Source organism: Pseudochaenichthys georgianus, chromosome 16, assembly GCF_902827115.2.
Source record: "Pseudochaenichthys georgianus chromosome 16, fPseGeo1.2, whole genome shotgun sequence".
NCBI classification, from domain to species: domain Eukaryota; kingdom Metazoa; phylum Chordata; class Actinopteri; order Perciformes; family Channichthyidae; genus Pseudochaenichthys; species Pseudochaenichthys georgianus.
The window spans coordinates 30,673,607-30,689,439 of NC_047518.2; the positions used below are offsets into that span (position 1 = coordinate 30,673,607).

Sequence of the window (15,833 nt, forward strand, 5' to 3'; positions counted from 1 at the left end):
CCATGGTTTGTTGATCTATGAAACCAGGCTGAGCAGCACACATGGATGTTCCAACTTTATTTTTTGAATTGCAGCTGTAATGTGTGTCTGAATGAAGTGTGTGTTCCCGCTGTTGCCCTCATTGCCTCACGGTGCAGAGGAATGACGTTCACTGTATCACATATCTGTTTGGTTTATTTGGTCGGATTTTTTATTTATTTTTAACTGCAGAATCATTTAGACGTCTCAATATTTTTTCCACTTGCTTTCATTTCCTCAGAAGTGCTCACTCAGGATATAAGCTTTTCCCCTCGTTACCAAAGTCAAGCGGTTGTCCCCGACCGCAGCGCAGGCTCCGCACGGTTCTCACTCGTCACTCTGGTCAGCCGAGGTCATCTCGGTTAACCTCCGACCTCCATCTTTTCCTAGAACAAGATTCAACCAAAGCCTTTCAGTGTGTGGAATATATGTTTCCTATAATAATGCACCGAGGAATGAGACAGATGTAGGATGCAGCTATTACATATTTTTCAGCAATTTAACGAGTGTCAAACTGTCATGGAACGCTTTGTTAGAAGTCTTATTTTATAGCACTCATATTCGTAGTTGATTTTTGCCTCAAAACAGCAAGAACCCTGCATCTCTAATCCAATTGTGTCAAGACATATGATATATCATCTTAATCTTTCATAATAAGACAAACGAGGGAAATATATATCATCCTCTGCTGGGAAGTAAGAGCCCTTATTAGCCTCAGTGAAGAATATCATTTTCAGTGTGACCAGTTTTATGGCCCCTTTTCTCATATTTTCCCTCACATGACTTCCACATGAAAGGGCAGCTAAAAACTAATTAAGTGGAAAGTGCTTTGAAAGGCCATCGGCCTGTGCTGATGCCATCTTTACTCAGGAGACGTTACCGCTTGGGTTTGCCAGACGCTGTGATCTTTGTGATAACAATAGATTTGAAGTAAGTGAGCTGCCCCTGTCTGCAGGCCTTTGGATGAAGTTCAGGATTCTGCAATGACAGATGTATTGTGGCTTGTGGCTTGTGGCTAGACCATATTTGTGGCCTTTGTTTGGCATTAGATCTGATCTGCGTAGCCAAAGGCCAGTTGTGGTTCAAGAGGTAAATGTGGAAGATCAAACATTTGAATGGACTTTGTACACACACAGACTCAAATGAAGTGCTCGTTTATCTACATTTTTGATATCAATATTTACTTAAACTCTTATCACTGCTGCATGTCCAAGAATCGATATACTGCAGCTTTAGTGAGTCATGGTTGTATCTGTTCTTGCTGTTTGAGAAGAGAAGAGGCTTTCAGTTGGTGACAGATTGCTGGTACTATCTCTTGCCCCTGAAATAACATGCTCCTTGCTAAGTATTTAACCATTTATTATAGACATATTGGTTAACCTGGTGACATATTGGTTAACCTGGTGAACTACAAGAATTGAAAATAAATTCCAAGTTCACCCACATTGTCTGCTGCTTTCGCTGTCAGACAGACTATATATTTAAAACGTTTCTATTCCTGACCATCCTGAAACCAGATGCTTTTGGGTGAGCAGGAGGCTGACTGTTCGGATGCGGCCATATTGTTGACAGCCCTGTTGATTCTGTTTATTCTAACCTCATATCGCAAGCGCCACTAATAGCAGCTCTGCTCTCGGGCGGCATCTATATGCAGGCATGTCAGCTAAGCTGAGGCCATTAATCAGCCAGTCAGCTGTCTGTACTCTTGATTATACGTGAGGTAATGGAGTTGCGCGACAGTCGTCTCACCACACTGGCTGCTGCTGCTGCTGCTCTGTAGCCCAGAAACATCCGATAATCACCTAAAAGTCCCTGTGGAATGTTATCATGGCTTCCTAATATGATGGATTTCCTGTTGGGTAGTGAGTGATGGATTCATTTTCAGTGTGAAGCTGTTGGTTATGGAGAGAAGGGGGGGTATAATTGACAGGAAATCTAGGATTGTTGAATAATTTGTGTTTTTGGTTCAATTTATTTTGTAATCCCAGATCAACGTTGACAGTCCTGAGAGAAACATGGAGAAATCTGTGGTTGTCAATCAAAACAGTGACACATACATCAATTAAGAGAATCAAGGCAAAATGAAAGATCAAAATGTGATTGCTGCTACATCCATTTACAAACAGTACAATACAACATAAAAGGTACACTGCAAGTTAGCATTATGCTGCTGCTAGGAACAAATAACATATTTGCCACAGTGACAGGCTTCAGGATTGACCTCTTTTCCTCTGAGCATGGTGCCAGCACTAGAACACATGGGAGCAGTGCTGATGGATGATGACATGTCTCAGTTTAAATCTGTTTCTTTCTTTCCTAAATCGCAGTGCCGCGACAGATTAATGGCACCATTTGACAGATCGAAACAGATTGTGCAATCAGCTTGTAAGATTGTTGTTATTGCACAGACTTATTTTCTAAAAGTGCCTTTTCAAAGAAAATTGTTTTGTCAGGTGAAAATTGCCTTAATCAACAAAGTGGGTTTCTCCAATCTGTCTCTGCTGAACATTATTTTCTGTGTGTTTTGTCTTACTAAATCTTTCTGGTCATTACTCACCTGCCATTTTAGTTAATTTCCTCTTAAGGTTTTATCCTGTTTTGTCGCAAATCTTTATGGTTTACTGTGTTACCTGTGATTCTAATATGTCCAGTCTTGAAATGGAAATGCAGGAGGTGGCAGCCAGACTATTACCTTTAGAGGTACTAGTTTTGCATATTGCATTTAAGTCATTAGGGAAATGAGCAACACATCCTCATCTCTTCATCCCTTCTCTAATAGTAGAATAGTATCTCTTTATAGGATGTATAATGTTGAGGATAAATTATAGTAATATACAAAAATTACTAACACTTTATAAATACAACACAATGTTGACCCATTCATGTTCCAGTCGTGGTCAATTTTGCTCCTGTGTTTTTTGTGTGTATCTTTTTCTCTATATCACAAAATATGTGATCGTTTATTTTTTGCAAAACACATCACTTCAGAAATGTTAGCAGAATATATGTATTGAACAGTTTCTACCCTCAGGTCCCTGCCGAGCAGCCCTTATCAACATTTCCTCTCCTAGCACCTCACTACATCCTCTTCTCCCTGTCTGCGGGTGTGTCCGCACCCCCCCCCCCACTCCCCTCAGCAGCAGTTGTCAAGAGAAACAGATGTGCTCAGCATATCTCCTCTGCTCCTCTGTCGGGACTCAAACGATGTGGATGTTTTTGTTTAAAGAGGAGCTCCTCTGGGCTGTGTGGCAGGGCGGAGGTGGTCGGGGGGGCTGGGGGGGTTAACCTGCACCCTCCCAGGTTCCCATAAATCTTCACCATGACGGCGAGTTCCTGGCCCGGTGCAGGTTGCAGGGCCTACAGAAGAATATGGGCCCCCACTTGCTTTGCTAGGTATGTCTGTACAGTGTGGTCAGGATGTGGGGGTCTCGCTCACGGCAGCAGCAGAGACCAAGTGAAAGGTCTCATGGGAGGCAGGGATAACATCAACAGTGATCTATAGGTCACTGCGCTCACACTCTCTGTCTGCTGTGTGCGCGATGAAAGAGAGAGAACGTCTACTGAGAGGGAGAGAGAGAAATGCTCTGATTGAACCTAGTCATCACAAAGAGATAATGTCCACAGGGCCTGTGTGCGCGGTATTTTTACAAAGTGTAGAAAAGAAGAGTGTGTTATGATCGTTGAGCTCAGCGGAGGCCATCGTTAGGATGTCTGCTGCCCTTGTGTGCTTCCTTCCCTACAGACTTCCCTCTGTCAACAGGTGACCAGCAAGCAGTGCTGAGGACAAACCTGCACTGACTGAAGTGTGAATGAAACATGAAGATGAGTGCTAATGCCTCACATGTGGCTTGCTTGTAGTTTCAGAGTGGTCACAACCTTCTCATCAAGCTAACTCGGCCATGTCTCATCTTGTCGCCCCAAAGAAACACATGAAAAACTAAAATGCACTCTTCTTTATTTAGTTTCCTGTATTTGAATTTAATTTGGATGGAAATTCTGATCAAAATGGAAAAACAATTATTATTCAGTTATTAGGATAAAAACGATTGTTCTTTTTATATTCGTCATAAATATGTCGAAATATTCATTTCATAATTCATTGACAAACACACGTACAAAATGGGAGTTGATTTCTTTTTATCTAGGTATTATAAATGTCCCATAAACCTTGGGTTTTTACAGCATCAAATATAAAATCTATCATCCTCCTTTATGTTAACAACAGAGAGCAGCAGCAAAGTATAAAACAGTTTTATATATACGGGATTTCAGTAAGTGAGCATTAATATAATTGTAAGTGATACAGTGTTGATTATATTAAATATAACAGAAAAGCCACTTTACGTCACCCTTCACTTTCTATACGTTTTTTAAAGCCTGTTTGTGAGAGCTGTAAGTGGGCCTGACCTGGGTTAGTGTGTTTAGTTTAGTGTGTGTGACTGAGCTGCGTGGACAGCATGAAGTATGGCAGCAGCGGAGGGGAGTTGGCTGACTGTCCCACCGAGTCCAGAACTCGCTGTTTGGGTTGGCACCCCATCCAAGAACCCGCCAATCCAAACACTAGAGGGCTGTTCACAGGCCATTACCCGTGTGATTGACACGGCGGCCCACCACTCAGAGGACTGCACATGAAGGACACCGTGTGTTAGTGCCAGGAATTTGTCGCTGAGGGTGATGATATGGCAGCTGATTGATTGACCTGTTAAAGCGTTTCACAGGGTTTTGTTGGTTAAATAGAGTCGATTGGGACTTCATTCTCTGATGATTGTTTTTCTTTTTGACTAGTCATACTTTCCTTTTGTGGCAGCATTATCGAGATACCGATTGATCATTATCGGCACTTACTGCAGGACTCCACTGGAGCTAGAGTCATGCAGCTCAATAGGACTTTGCATTCTGGCGTTTATACGACTCGGTTATGTAAGCATTGCTCCTGACAGGGTTGATTTGGACATAAACACACTCTGTTAAAGTCTAACTCAGCCATGTAACATGACTGATGATGACTTATAGGCCTTGATTATGTGTCATGATATAATTCAACAGTATTGACCAGGTCATTATGATCGGAAATCGTAGAATTACATCACCCTACTGCCAGACCTCGTCTCACAGTATGGTGATTCCTGGTTTTGAATACCAGAATAGCAAGGCTTACAGTATTTTAGTTGCAGGTGGGCTCATATTGAAGGAGGCCATCTGAACAAAGGTACGTTATTAGTCGTCATTCACACAGCCACTTTTAAAGTTAGGGTAGGTAAGAATGGAGAAACCAGCTCGAGTAAGCTAGCATTTGAAAGTATACAACCGAAAAAAATCTGCCCCTTCCTTCAGACTTCCTTAGAGAGCCCCTCGTCCAACACACACAAACGCGCACATGACCAATGAGGGCACGAGACAATTTTGTGCGCAAGGTGGAAGGCTGACAGGCAGGTAGGCCATCCAATTATCTGCCGTGGGCAGAGGCAGATAATTGGACTTGCTTTTTACAGCGCCACAGCTTCCACAGATGAAATATTTGTATATATTTATTGTCAAAGCATTTAATTTATTCGTTGCCATCGGGATGTTAAGAGCATTCCATGGAATATAACAAAAAGTGTTTCTGAAGGGAATTACCTACCCCACCTTTGAGGTACTTGTCTGGTGAACAATCAACCAATGCTGTAATTGTACCTGCCAAGTCTCATACAAAGTGTCAAAACTGTCTATCATTAGCGCGTCTCATGCATGTTATTCCTGAGAAAGCGTGAGTTAAGGCACGCTGGCGGCCTCATGGAAGTGCCGTCCTCAGCGTTTCTGTGCTGGGAAAGCGAGCTCTGTGGCATTGGTTCTCACCATTAACGGGGTTTCCCTCCTGAATAGGCCCTGCCAAACTATGCAGCGTCCCGCAGAGTCCGAGATGAGGACATGGGCTTGCAGTGAAGCCTAGCGGTTCCTACTTCCTATCAATGACAAGAAGCATCAATCTTAGCTGCCCTTAGTCCTAGGCCCTGCCAAGCACGATTCCATTGTGAAGAAAAAAAGAAAACTGCTGGAATTAAACAAAGACTGGATTATCCTCTCAATATGTCTTTTAGCAGGACAGTTCTTCTCTGAATTCCCCATGGTTCAGAGCGGAAGAAGCGTCATCATTTTAGAGCTTGACTGCTGTAGATGCCGTCAGATGTATTGGTGTGTTTCATCTCTCATCTCACACCCTTGCCTTGTCTGCAAACTATTGCGTTGAGAGGGCAAATAAAGTTTGAAATAAAGTCCAGCCCTTTTCCTTAGACTTAATACAAAAAAACACAATTTAACACTGTATGTGACGCTTCCAAAAACATTCCTTGTGACATTTATTCTGTCACACCTTCTGAAACCCAGCAATAACCCTGTTAAATAAGCAAGGTGTGGAGATTGCTTGGGAGCTCCTCTGGGTTTCCCCAAACACTTGAGGAAGTCCTCCTCGTTGCAGTGATTGGGAACGTGTCCGGACAGATTGTGGTGCTCCTCCGCTCACACTGCACACCTTCAGTACCTTCAGTTCTGTGTTTGTTCAGGTGCAGCAGACCGGTGTTTTTTCGACTGCCTTGCTACCATTCACAAGTATATTAAAAAGCGAGAGAAGAAGAGTTTTACGAGCTTTAACACTTTTACAATGTAAAAACCTCACAAATTCAAATGTGATGGTTTTGGCATTCTCAGTTAGGTTAAAGGACTAGTTGACATTTTAAGAAATCTTTTTTTACCTCATCAGCCGTGGACTTAGATGTTAGACGATAACATTAAGACAACCCTCATGTCTGCACAGTAACAGCCCGTCCACACTACAGCTTAAAAAAAAGCTTGGAGCTGGGCGTGTCTGACGCTAAACGCCAGGAAAGCTCCGCTCTGCTTCCCACAATGCAGTTCGGCGAAAAGTGACGTCACCCCATTCAAAGTGAATGGGCAGACGCGTTGGAAACCGTTTTTGAAGCTGTCGAAGCTGTAGTGTGGACGGGCCGTAAATATAAAGCTACATAAAGGAGAGGCTTAAGTTGGCAAAAAGAAATGAGCCTACAGCTCTGGAGAAAATGAGGAGACTACTCAGTTTTTATATGTATGGCAGCCATTCTATTCCAGTGTCTGTTGAATTCTAACACAGAGAAATGTTGTCAGTAAATTATAGAATAAAAATAAATAAATAATAAAACCAGAGAAACTGATAATGCTGCAGTGGCCACCGTTTAAAGGTGGTTATTTGATATATTGTATATCCTCGTTTCAGCTGGCCATGACATATTTTTCCTCATAACCCCTTGTAAAACAACACATTGCTGTTTTGCTATATTGCATATTGCTATCTTCTGTTCTTTACTGTCCACTTGAAGCGAATAATCACATTTCTCAAGATGTCGGTGTAATGAAATTATTGGAGCAAAGAACTGGAAACACATAGTAGACATTTACTGAGACACCGTGGTGACACCACGGCCTCCGATCAAACCAACACACTTAACCACTCCTAATCAGTAATCAGCATTATACTACAAGACGCTGCAGGTTCTGTCCCTGGCAGGGTCAAACTGTCCTGTTGTCTAAAAGAAAATATGTGTTTACGGTCCTATCTAAGACACATACAACTTTTTAGATAAATAAAAGATGTGCATCGTCATCAAGCTAAAAATAGTGTTAAATGTGTATTTGGGCTCACACACAGTGATGCACACCATGCGTAATGCTAGAAGGTTAATTGCTTGATAATTGATCCCTTAATCGCACATCAAGGCTGCTTCATAAAACTTAAACCTCATTTAATAACTTGGGCTGCTTTTATTATAACAAATACATCTCTATACATAGTCTATATGGGGCTCTGTGGTTCTGGGATATTTGAAGGTTACTGTTCTCTCTTGTACTGCTGCAGAGGCCAGAGTGGACTGGAGGTGCCAAAAAGCACAGACTAGACGGGGTGGTCCGGAAACAGCCCAAAATCCAGTGAAACTTAACAAGCATGTTCCCGTTGGATGTTAAAATGAAGTGTAACACAGATATTAATGTAGCAAGTATCACAACACAGCAGAGGAATGTAAACTGGAGCACTGGGACATCAAGCTGGACGCTAACAGCTGCAGCCGAATACCCCCAACCGCCATAAGAACCTGACCGCCTCCTCCTCTACCGGCCAGTTACACTCAAGCCTCAGGTTTTCATCACGGCTGGCCAGGAGCAGGACTCAAACTACTCCTTCTGGGGTTGAACGTGTTTAGTTACTCATCTGGGGAGGTTGGGTTTTGAGATAAATCACTTGTGGTGATGTAAAGGCAGCTGAATGTGTGTGAGGGTTCAAGGCCCGCAGATAAATCTCATGAAAGATTATATGTTAGCTCTGTAACATGTTAATGAGCAGGTAATGCAACGATAACCGCTGAGATTTGGACTCTTGGGCTACTGTTTCATGTTGGATCTATGTGTGTGTTTGTTATTTTTCTACAGAGGTGTCCTTCATGTGGGCTGCTCACCAGGTTCACCACAGTTCAGAGTACTACAACCTAACCACCGCCCTCAGACAGTCCCTCACCCAGCAGTTCACGTCATGGGTAAGATATCATTCATGCTCTCAAAGGATAGGTTGGTTGATTATCTAATTGTCAACATATAAATGAGAATAATACATTCATTATTTATAATACTAAGTGGTGTCTGTGAAGAAATATCTTATTCTTCTTCCCTCATACTGAATTCAATTAGTCCAATAATAATTAAATGGGACAAAAATGTATCCGAATGGATCAGAATGGATGACAAGTACGGTGACAAATTCAATTATACCTGTGATAATGACTATTAGGATTTGATGCCATTTTTTGTTTGCATTCTCGATGACGTCATGCACGTTGTGTAGCAAGAAGAGCTATGATTGGTCGGAAACCAATGTGTCTGTCATGTCAGAGCCATGGCAAAAATGTTAGACTACATTCATCTGACACATTGACCATATTAACAGACACAAATATTATATTGTCTCAACCACTAAAGCTCTAAACTATTAAAAGTATGTCACATGTGGCTGAGTAACACAGACAACGTAGAAACGTTGGACTAATCTTTTGATAAGAGATCGACTATTGCCGGAATTATCTGTAAATCTGTCGAAGTTATATCAAGTGCTCCTAATTTCAGAGTGACATTACTAGTTGAGAGATTTTAAATGGAAAAGAACACTAGTAAGTCCCTGTGTCAGATTTTCTACCAGCATCCACACATCTGGAGCAATAATGTAAGATATGTTAGTGATAGTGTTACTTAAATGTTTCATCTGTTGCACATAAATCCCTGGATGGGTTCCTAAATGAAGCTTTATGCTAGTGAAATAGGACTTTGTGTATAAAGTATTCTCTTTTTTCTCCTCTTCTCCTCAGATTTTCTACCTGCCCATGGCTCTGATTGTACCCCCCGCGGTCTTCGCCGTCCACATACAGTTAAACCTTCTCTACCAGTTCTGGATCCACACTGAGGTAAATGTTTAAACACTGGTCATATATTCTGTTATTAATTGACTGTTTTTGTGGAAAACTCTAAAACAGCGATATGATCTGGATCTTTAAAAAATTGAAAGATGGGATAATGGGGAGTGGGCATCGATAATGATGTTTAATGGTTAAAAGATTTGACCATTGGACAGATGCAGTAAAACAACAACTACTATCAGTCATTACCTCACACGCGTCCTGTTTTATGTCTCTGAGTGAAACTCTGACTTTTTACCTGCATCTGAAGTGTTAGGAAAAGATTAAGATGCTCTTTGTGACATTGCCCTTGTGTACTGCAGGGGAATGAAATGATAAATTGATTTGTTTAAATAGACCTTTTCTTTCAATTGAATACTTTGTTAGTTGTAACTCAAATAGAATAATGGATAAAGAAAATACTTCTCAAATAGGAATATGTAATATTAGTCAAATCTGTAAATATATTGTCTATTCGTGCAGCACGTGTAGCTCTGTCTGCATTTCTTCTCCTCCATTCATGGTTGGTGTGCAAAGTTAAAAGGGTAATCCGACTGAACACAAGTCTGTAAAGTTATCTTTCTCCCCGTGCCAATACTAATATGTCTGCTGAGTCGAGCCTTTGTAGACCCCGTGTTGCAGTGGAACCTGTATTCAATAAAAAATAATGAGATTTTATGAAATATTCCAAACAGAAGCATGACCGCTCTCAGCCTTTAAAGCGACTGGGAGTATCACTGTTACAAGCCCCACAATCTGGAGAGGGAATGAATGGATTTGGAACGCCTTCCATCTTTTAGTGCACTATTAGTGAAAACAGTCGTAATAGTCACAATTTTCTGGAGGGATGTAATTTATGCCTCCTTTATGGGGCTTTTTTTTGATGTCATATAATTTATTGGCACGCTATACGCTGCGCCGCTCCAGCCTCAGTGCCGGAGTGAAGTGGTGGAGACCCTTTTCATTCAAGATAAAACTCTCACGCTCGACTGCCAGACGCAGCCATTACATGGGAATAATGAATCACTGAGAAATTCTGTCCAGCCGTGCACGTTTCTGCAGACTGAGGGGTCTGCAGTACTGATGCCAAAATATCTGAGAGTTTCATCAAGAATAGAAACATGAAGTTTGTGAAATATGCTCTGTGTGACCTCTGTAATCTTTAATGACTCACTGGGGCATCTGTTTAATATCAAAGAAAATAACATGATTTATGTTTCTTAGTTTTATGCAAAAAAATGAGATTATTTGTATAAACTGCCATATTGTTCTCTTATCCTACCAGCAGAACAATTGAACTGATTTGAGCTGATTTTGATTGAGGAAACAAACACAATGATGGTTATTTGTGAGTGTTTGATTGATACTGATATTAATGGGGTTCTTCTTTTTCACATAAAAACAAACATAGGTGACCTAACTCAATACAAGAAACAAGTCTACCATAAAGCATCATTCACAAAGTTATCCAAGGCAATCTGTTTGTTTTCTGGTTGGTCAGAATTACAGTATTACATAATATTGGCAAGTACATCTTTGATACAAAAGAATACATTAGAGTAAATTAGAGTCGGATGGACTGGTACATATTCATGATCTTCAGACGATGAACCTTTATGACTTTGTTAACCCTCTGACCTTTTGTCTAGTGCCCCTGTCAAGTCAGAATATGTCTCTACCCCAATATTGTAATACATTGAAATGTACATCCTCCCAAAATAATCTCCATGTAAACAACAAAATATTCAAATGGACATGTTGCGATAGAATTAAGTAACACAATTACATTATTCTCCCCGGTGGATGAACTGGAGATTGGGTTGTGATGCTATTTACAGAACACATTATATGTTTACATTTATTACTAATTTGTTGGGTTTCATTATTCTATTTTAGTTGATCAAAAACCTTGGACCTCTAGAGTGGGTTTTCAACACACCAACATATCATAAAGTTCATCATGGTGAGAACAATATTCTTGTTTTTAGATTTTTCCATGGCTTGGATTTAACATTAACAGGAAGAGCAAACATGAATATGTGATACAGGCTGAAATGTTATAATGACACTTGGACTGATTTGGTTAGTTTAAATATGTTTGTGTGCAAAATATTATTCCAACAGGGAGGAACAGCTACTGCATTGACAAGAATTACGGAGGAATTCTCATCATATGGGACCGATTATTTGGTAAGAAAAAGTAATCAGAAATGTGGTTTTAATCCTGAAGATAATCTCAGTGCTTCTAACTATAGAGATCAGTGCGGACATTAGCATTTGATCAGTACCAGAAGTAAAGATTCTGAATGTTTTTGATGAACAGTTATATTCATAATATAGGATTAGGATTAAAACTAAAGACTGCCTCCATTTCTTAGCTTTGCAATAAAACATAACATACCATATCCTCTTCTTTCATGAACTGCTAAATTAGCATTTACTGCTAAATGACAGCCTTATCTCCCCCTACGGACATAGAAGATATTAACTCTTGCTCACTGCTGCAAGATTATTTTCTTTTAAGGAGGAATGTTTTAGTGTACTTAACACTAGGGAAGTGCTAAAGCATACCCTGACTTTGATGATGTGTAGCCAACTCACATTTATGATGATATAAATGTGTTTTTTTTAAAAGTCACGCCCCATATTAATGTATATTTATATGCATTTTTTGTAAATATTATTAAAAATCAATAGTTCAATTTTGCAGAGAGTGTTCGGTGCTTTATATTAATGAGTCATATAAAGATATTAGCAGCCTGTGGTTTCACAGGGTTTTGAGATGTGACTGATACGTGTCTCTCTTTAAAAATATAATAATCTCCTCCTGTGTACCATGAAAGGGTTGAAAGATGATATTAGTGAGCTGTTTTCAGCGTTCGTATCAGTACTGGTGTCTGTGACGCTTTGCCTCTCATTATTCTATAAAAAGTTGCGGCACTATCCATTATAGCATCAGCATGAAGGGAAACAGTGACTCTTTAAAATGTAGGTTTGCCTCGCAGCCTTCATACACGACTCAGCAATTCTTCCACTAAATGTCAGCGAGAGGTAACTGATTACATTTTGTGGTTAATGTTATCCAGAGTTCCCTTCGGCTGTTTTTTTCTGTGGCCGCAGAAGGATTTACGTGTTTTATCCCAGGAGCTGTGATGCCAACTTTATCAATGTTCTTCTTTTGCAGGTTTTATATTTTACTCTTTAAAGTATTGTATTGCATTTGGAGTATTCATATCCACAAGTTGGGAAAATGTATATGTCATATTCCAGACTGGACTAATTTTGCAATCAATGCTTGAAAGCTCTTAATGCTGGTTACAAGTGTACATAGGAAGAGTTAATGATATTTTTCACATTATTGTACATGTCCTTGTCAGGTACCTTCGCTGCAGAGAAAGACAAAGTGGTGTTCGGCCTGGTGTCCCCTATCAACACCTTTGAGATCCTCTATGTTCAGGTGGGTTCCATCCGCCATCATTGGTGCGACCAGCATCTCACCTCCATCCCTCTGAGTGCAAACACCTTTTAGTAAATGAGGCATAGGCTCATGGTTCCCTTTGCTGGCTGAGTGGCTATTTGGTAATCATAACATTACTCCACTCTAAACAAACTGCCCAGCTGAGGGTGAAGGAGGCCAATAAAGTGAAATGCCAGGAGGTGGATGTTGTGATTATTTTCGCTGCCCTCACTGTGAGCAATGACCTGCCCAATGAAAGCAGAAACGTTTCTACTCATGATAAGCCATAGCAGTTACGGCTTCATTAACATCCATCAGTTGAATGTTGTGTCTGATGTTTGACCTTTTGAATTTCTTCTCTTTTAGTTACACTACTATTTGTATTTGGGGAGAAGATCTACCACTTTCAAGACTATCAGCGACAAATGTTTGACATTCATCAACGGCCCGAGTTGGAAACCTGGTAAACCTCGGCTTGGTGACCATCTCGACAATCCCAAGGTAGTAAACAACAATGTCCCTGTTTTTATATCTGTTTTTTCAGAATAGCACACTGGCTTCATTACCCATCATTTTTACACACGCAACACACTAAATGACTCAGAGCATTCCTTATTGAAGGATTCACATATTCTACAAGTTTTACAAGGAACTGCCACATCAAATAAAAGCTGCAAAGCCTTTGTTGAGGGAACACAATAAGTTCATTTTCACCGTCTTTAAACGCAGTCTGCGGGATTAAAACCGCATGCAGTTGAGTGTGAATGTGTGTGTGTGCAGAAAGAAATACAGGCTCCAGTCGAATGCCCCGGCGGTTAGCTTTGAAATAACGCTGATGGTGTCACATATTTAGTTCCCTCATGCTTCACACTCAAAACAATAAACCTCCCCTTTGCCTTAACAATTAAGTTGGCCCCTTTAAACCCAGCGGTGTGATTCTAAACACGGACAGAGCTGGAATTGAACCGAAATATCTTGAAAGGGCTTGTGTAGACGGCTGCTTGTTGATATCTGCCGCTGAGGGAAAGAAAGGAAAAAGAGGGGGAGTGAGGGAGGAGAGGAGGCTGAACGTGTTTCAGCTCTTTGAGAATAAGCAGAGCAGCTTGCTGAAATACCTACAGGGCTGGGGATGGGATGCGGGGGAACCCACATGTGGTGGTTTGGTTCCTCGGGATCCTGGGAAACCCCCTGAATAAGACACAGGAATCATTGGCTTGGTTTTTTTTACTCCATTCCAAAAAGGATGCAGTTTCAACACAAGGCCCTCAGGCATAATTACTTTTGGTCCGAAACAGACTAAAACAGGTCAATGACTCAGGGAATTCTTAAGAAAGGAGTCATATAATACTGTGTGTTTGGGGAAAACGGCTGCACCCAGTAAATGCTTGTTGACTTTCTGCACGGAACAAAGCAGACTAATTGTCTCCCATTTTTATAATTCAGCCTGAAAGAGATTGAAGCAACTTAAGTACTTTTTGTGGTGAAAATAAACACATTGGAAGTAAATAAATTATCGGAAGAAAGTAAGATTATCAGAGAGTTTTAAACATGACATTTATGAGTTCAATTAATACATTTTCCTTTTTGAAAGGCTTCAAACATTCTCACTCACTCACTTTCCCTCTCTATTAGTTTTCATTTGGCATTACTTTCTTCCAACTCTTGCCCTAATGCTGTTTTAATTCTCGTTTCCTTTATAAAAACAACGAGCTGAAAACAAAGTTTGTTTTGGTTGCAGTGTAAAAGTGCACGATTGAGTGTGAAATTGAAATAGAAAGCAAAAGAAGAAATTGATGAGTGGTTAAAAGGTGACATGCATGGATGCATAACCTCTGGGTTAAAAGAGCCTAAACAAGGACAATTACTAAATCCCTTCTACGAGAGAATGGATGTTACACAATCTAACTACAACTTATATATTTTTTAAAAAGGACACACATTTGTATAACAACAACACATGTTTTTGTAGCGTTTTGCTCATTTTTGTAGCTTTAATCGTTTCTAAACAGTTGAATGGTCCTTGAGAAATAATACACATGTATTTTTGCTGGTTGTTAATAAATAGTCATGTTATGAGCGTTTCACTGCCCTGACCAGTACAACCATACTGTAAATCTTCTGAACATGTTTCAATAAACATGAGATAAACTTCAGTGAATCATCGTCAAAATGTGGTGTGAGAATCAGTCCAGAATATGACTCTCCTTACCACAACAATTAGGGATTGAGAAATTAAAAATGTTTTATTTTCCATGTGCAGTTGACCGGACAGGAAGTGCCTCATGATCCCAGCTGGTCGCTGCCTTTACAAATGTATGTGATCATACATTTCCTGCTGGCACTGGGGACCTACCAAGATGTGTTTGACAACAAGATGGTATGTATTTGTCCTATACGACAAACTGTAAATGTTAAAAGCACATTGGGAGTCCTTCTGAAGGAGGGAGTGAATTCTGTATGGTTGAAACTGTTGACCTTCTAGGTCACACACTGACTACTGTTATGTTTAGGTTACAGTTATCCCTCATATCAAGTATGACAAGGTGGTCCAGGGCTCCTAATTTAAGACTGAGTGCTGCATGTTTGTATGCCAACATTATTTCACCCAATTATGCAGTTTGTTGTGGCTGGTCCATGGTCGAGTAGAGTCCTCTACTTAGCCAGCAGGAAAAGACTAGCTCTGACTAACATCATGACAGAATGACTGATCGGCATTCCCCTTTAGAACAACCTTTGTCTATTATTTTCCACTCGACGAGCCAAAAGACCCCCTTCCTCCTCCGTCACAAAAAAGAGAAACAGGTCTCCTCAGCAGTTATCTTTGGAAGCCTTTTTTCCCCAGGCATAGTTTTGGTTAGCCAAAAAGTGCTGCCACGCCCAGCCCCTTC

At 40.5% G+C, this 15,833-nt stretch overlaps 1 protein-coding gene across 3 annotated transcripts in view; it reads left to right on the forward strand.

Annotated features, from left to right (window-relative positions):
* agmo (alkylglycerol monooxygenase) overlaps nucleotides 1-15,833 on the forward strand; it is a 71,356-nt gene that overhangs the window by 24,273 nt on the left and 31,250 nt on the right. For all 3 annotated transcript variants that reach the window (XM_034103244.2, XM_034103245.2, XM_034103243.2), the window contains 7 exons: nucleotides 8,476-8,579; nucleotides 9,402-9,497; nucleotides 11,385-11,451; nucleotides 11,613-11,678; nucleotides 12,866-12,945; nucleotides 13,312-13,446; nucleotides 15,206-15,322. In XM_034103244.2, coding sequence (XP_033959135.2) covers nucleotides 8,476-8,579; nucleotides 9,402-9,497; nucleotides 11,385-11,451; nucleotides 11,613-11,678; nucleotides 12,866-12,945; nucleotides 13,312-13,446; nucleotides 15,206-15,322 — 665 coding nt within the window. The remainder of the gene's footprint in view (nucleotides 1-8,475; nucleotides 8,580-9,401; nucleotides 9,498-11,384; nucleotides 11,452-11,612; nucleotides 11,679-12,865; nucleotides 12,946-13,311; nucleotides 13,447-15,205; nucleotides 15,323-15,833) is intronic.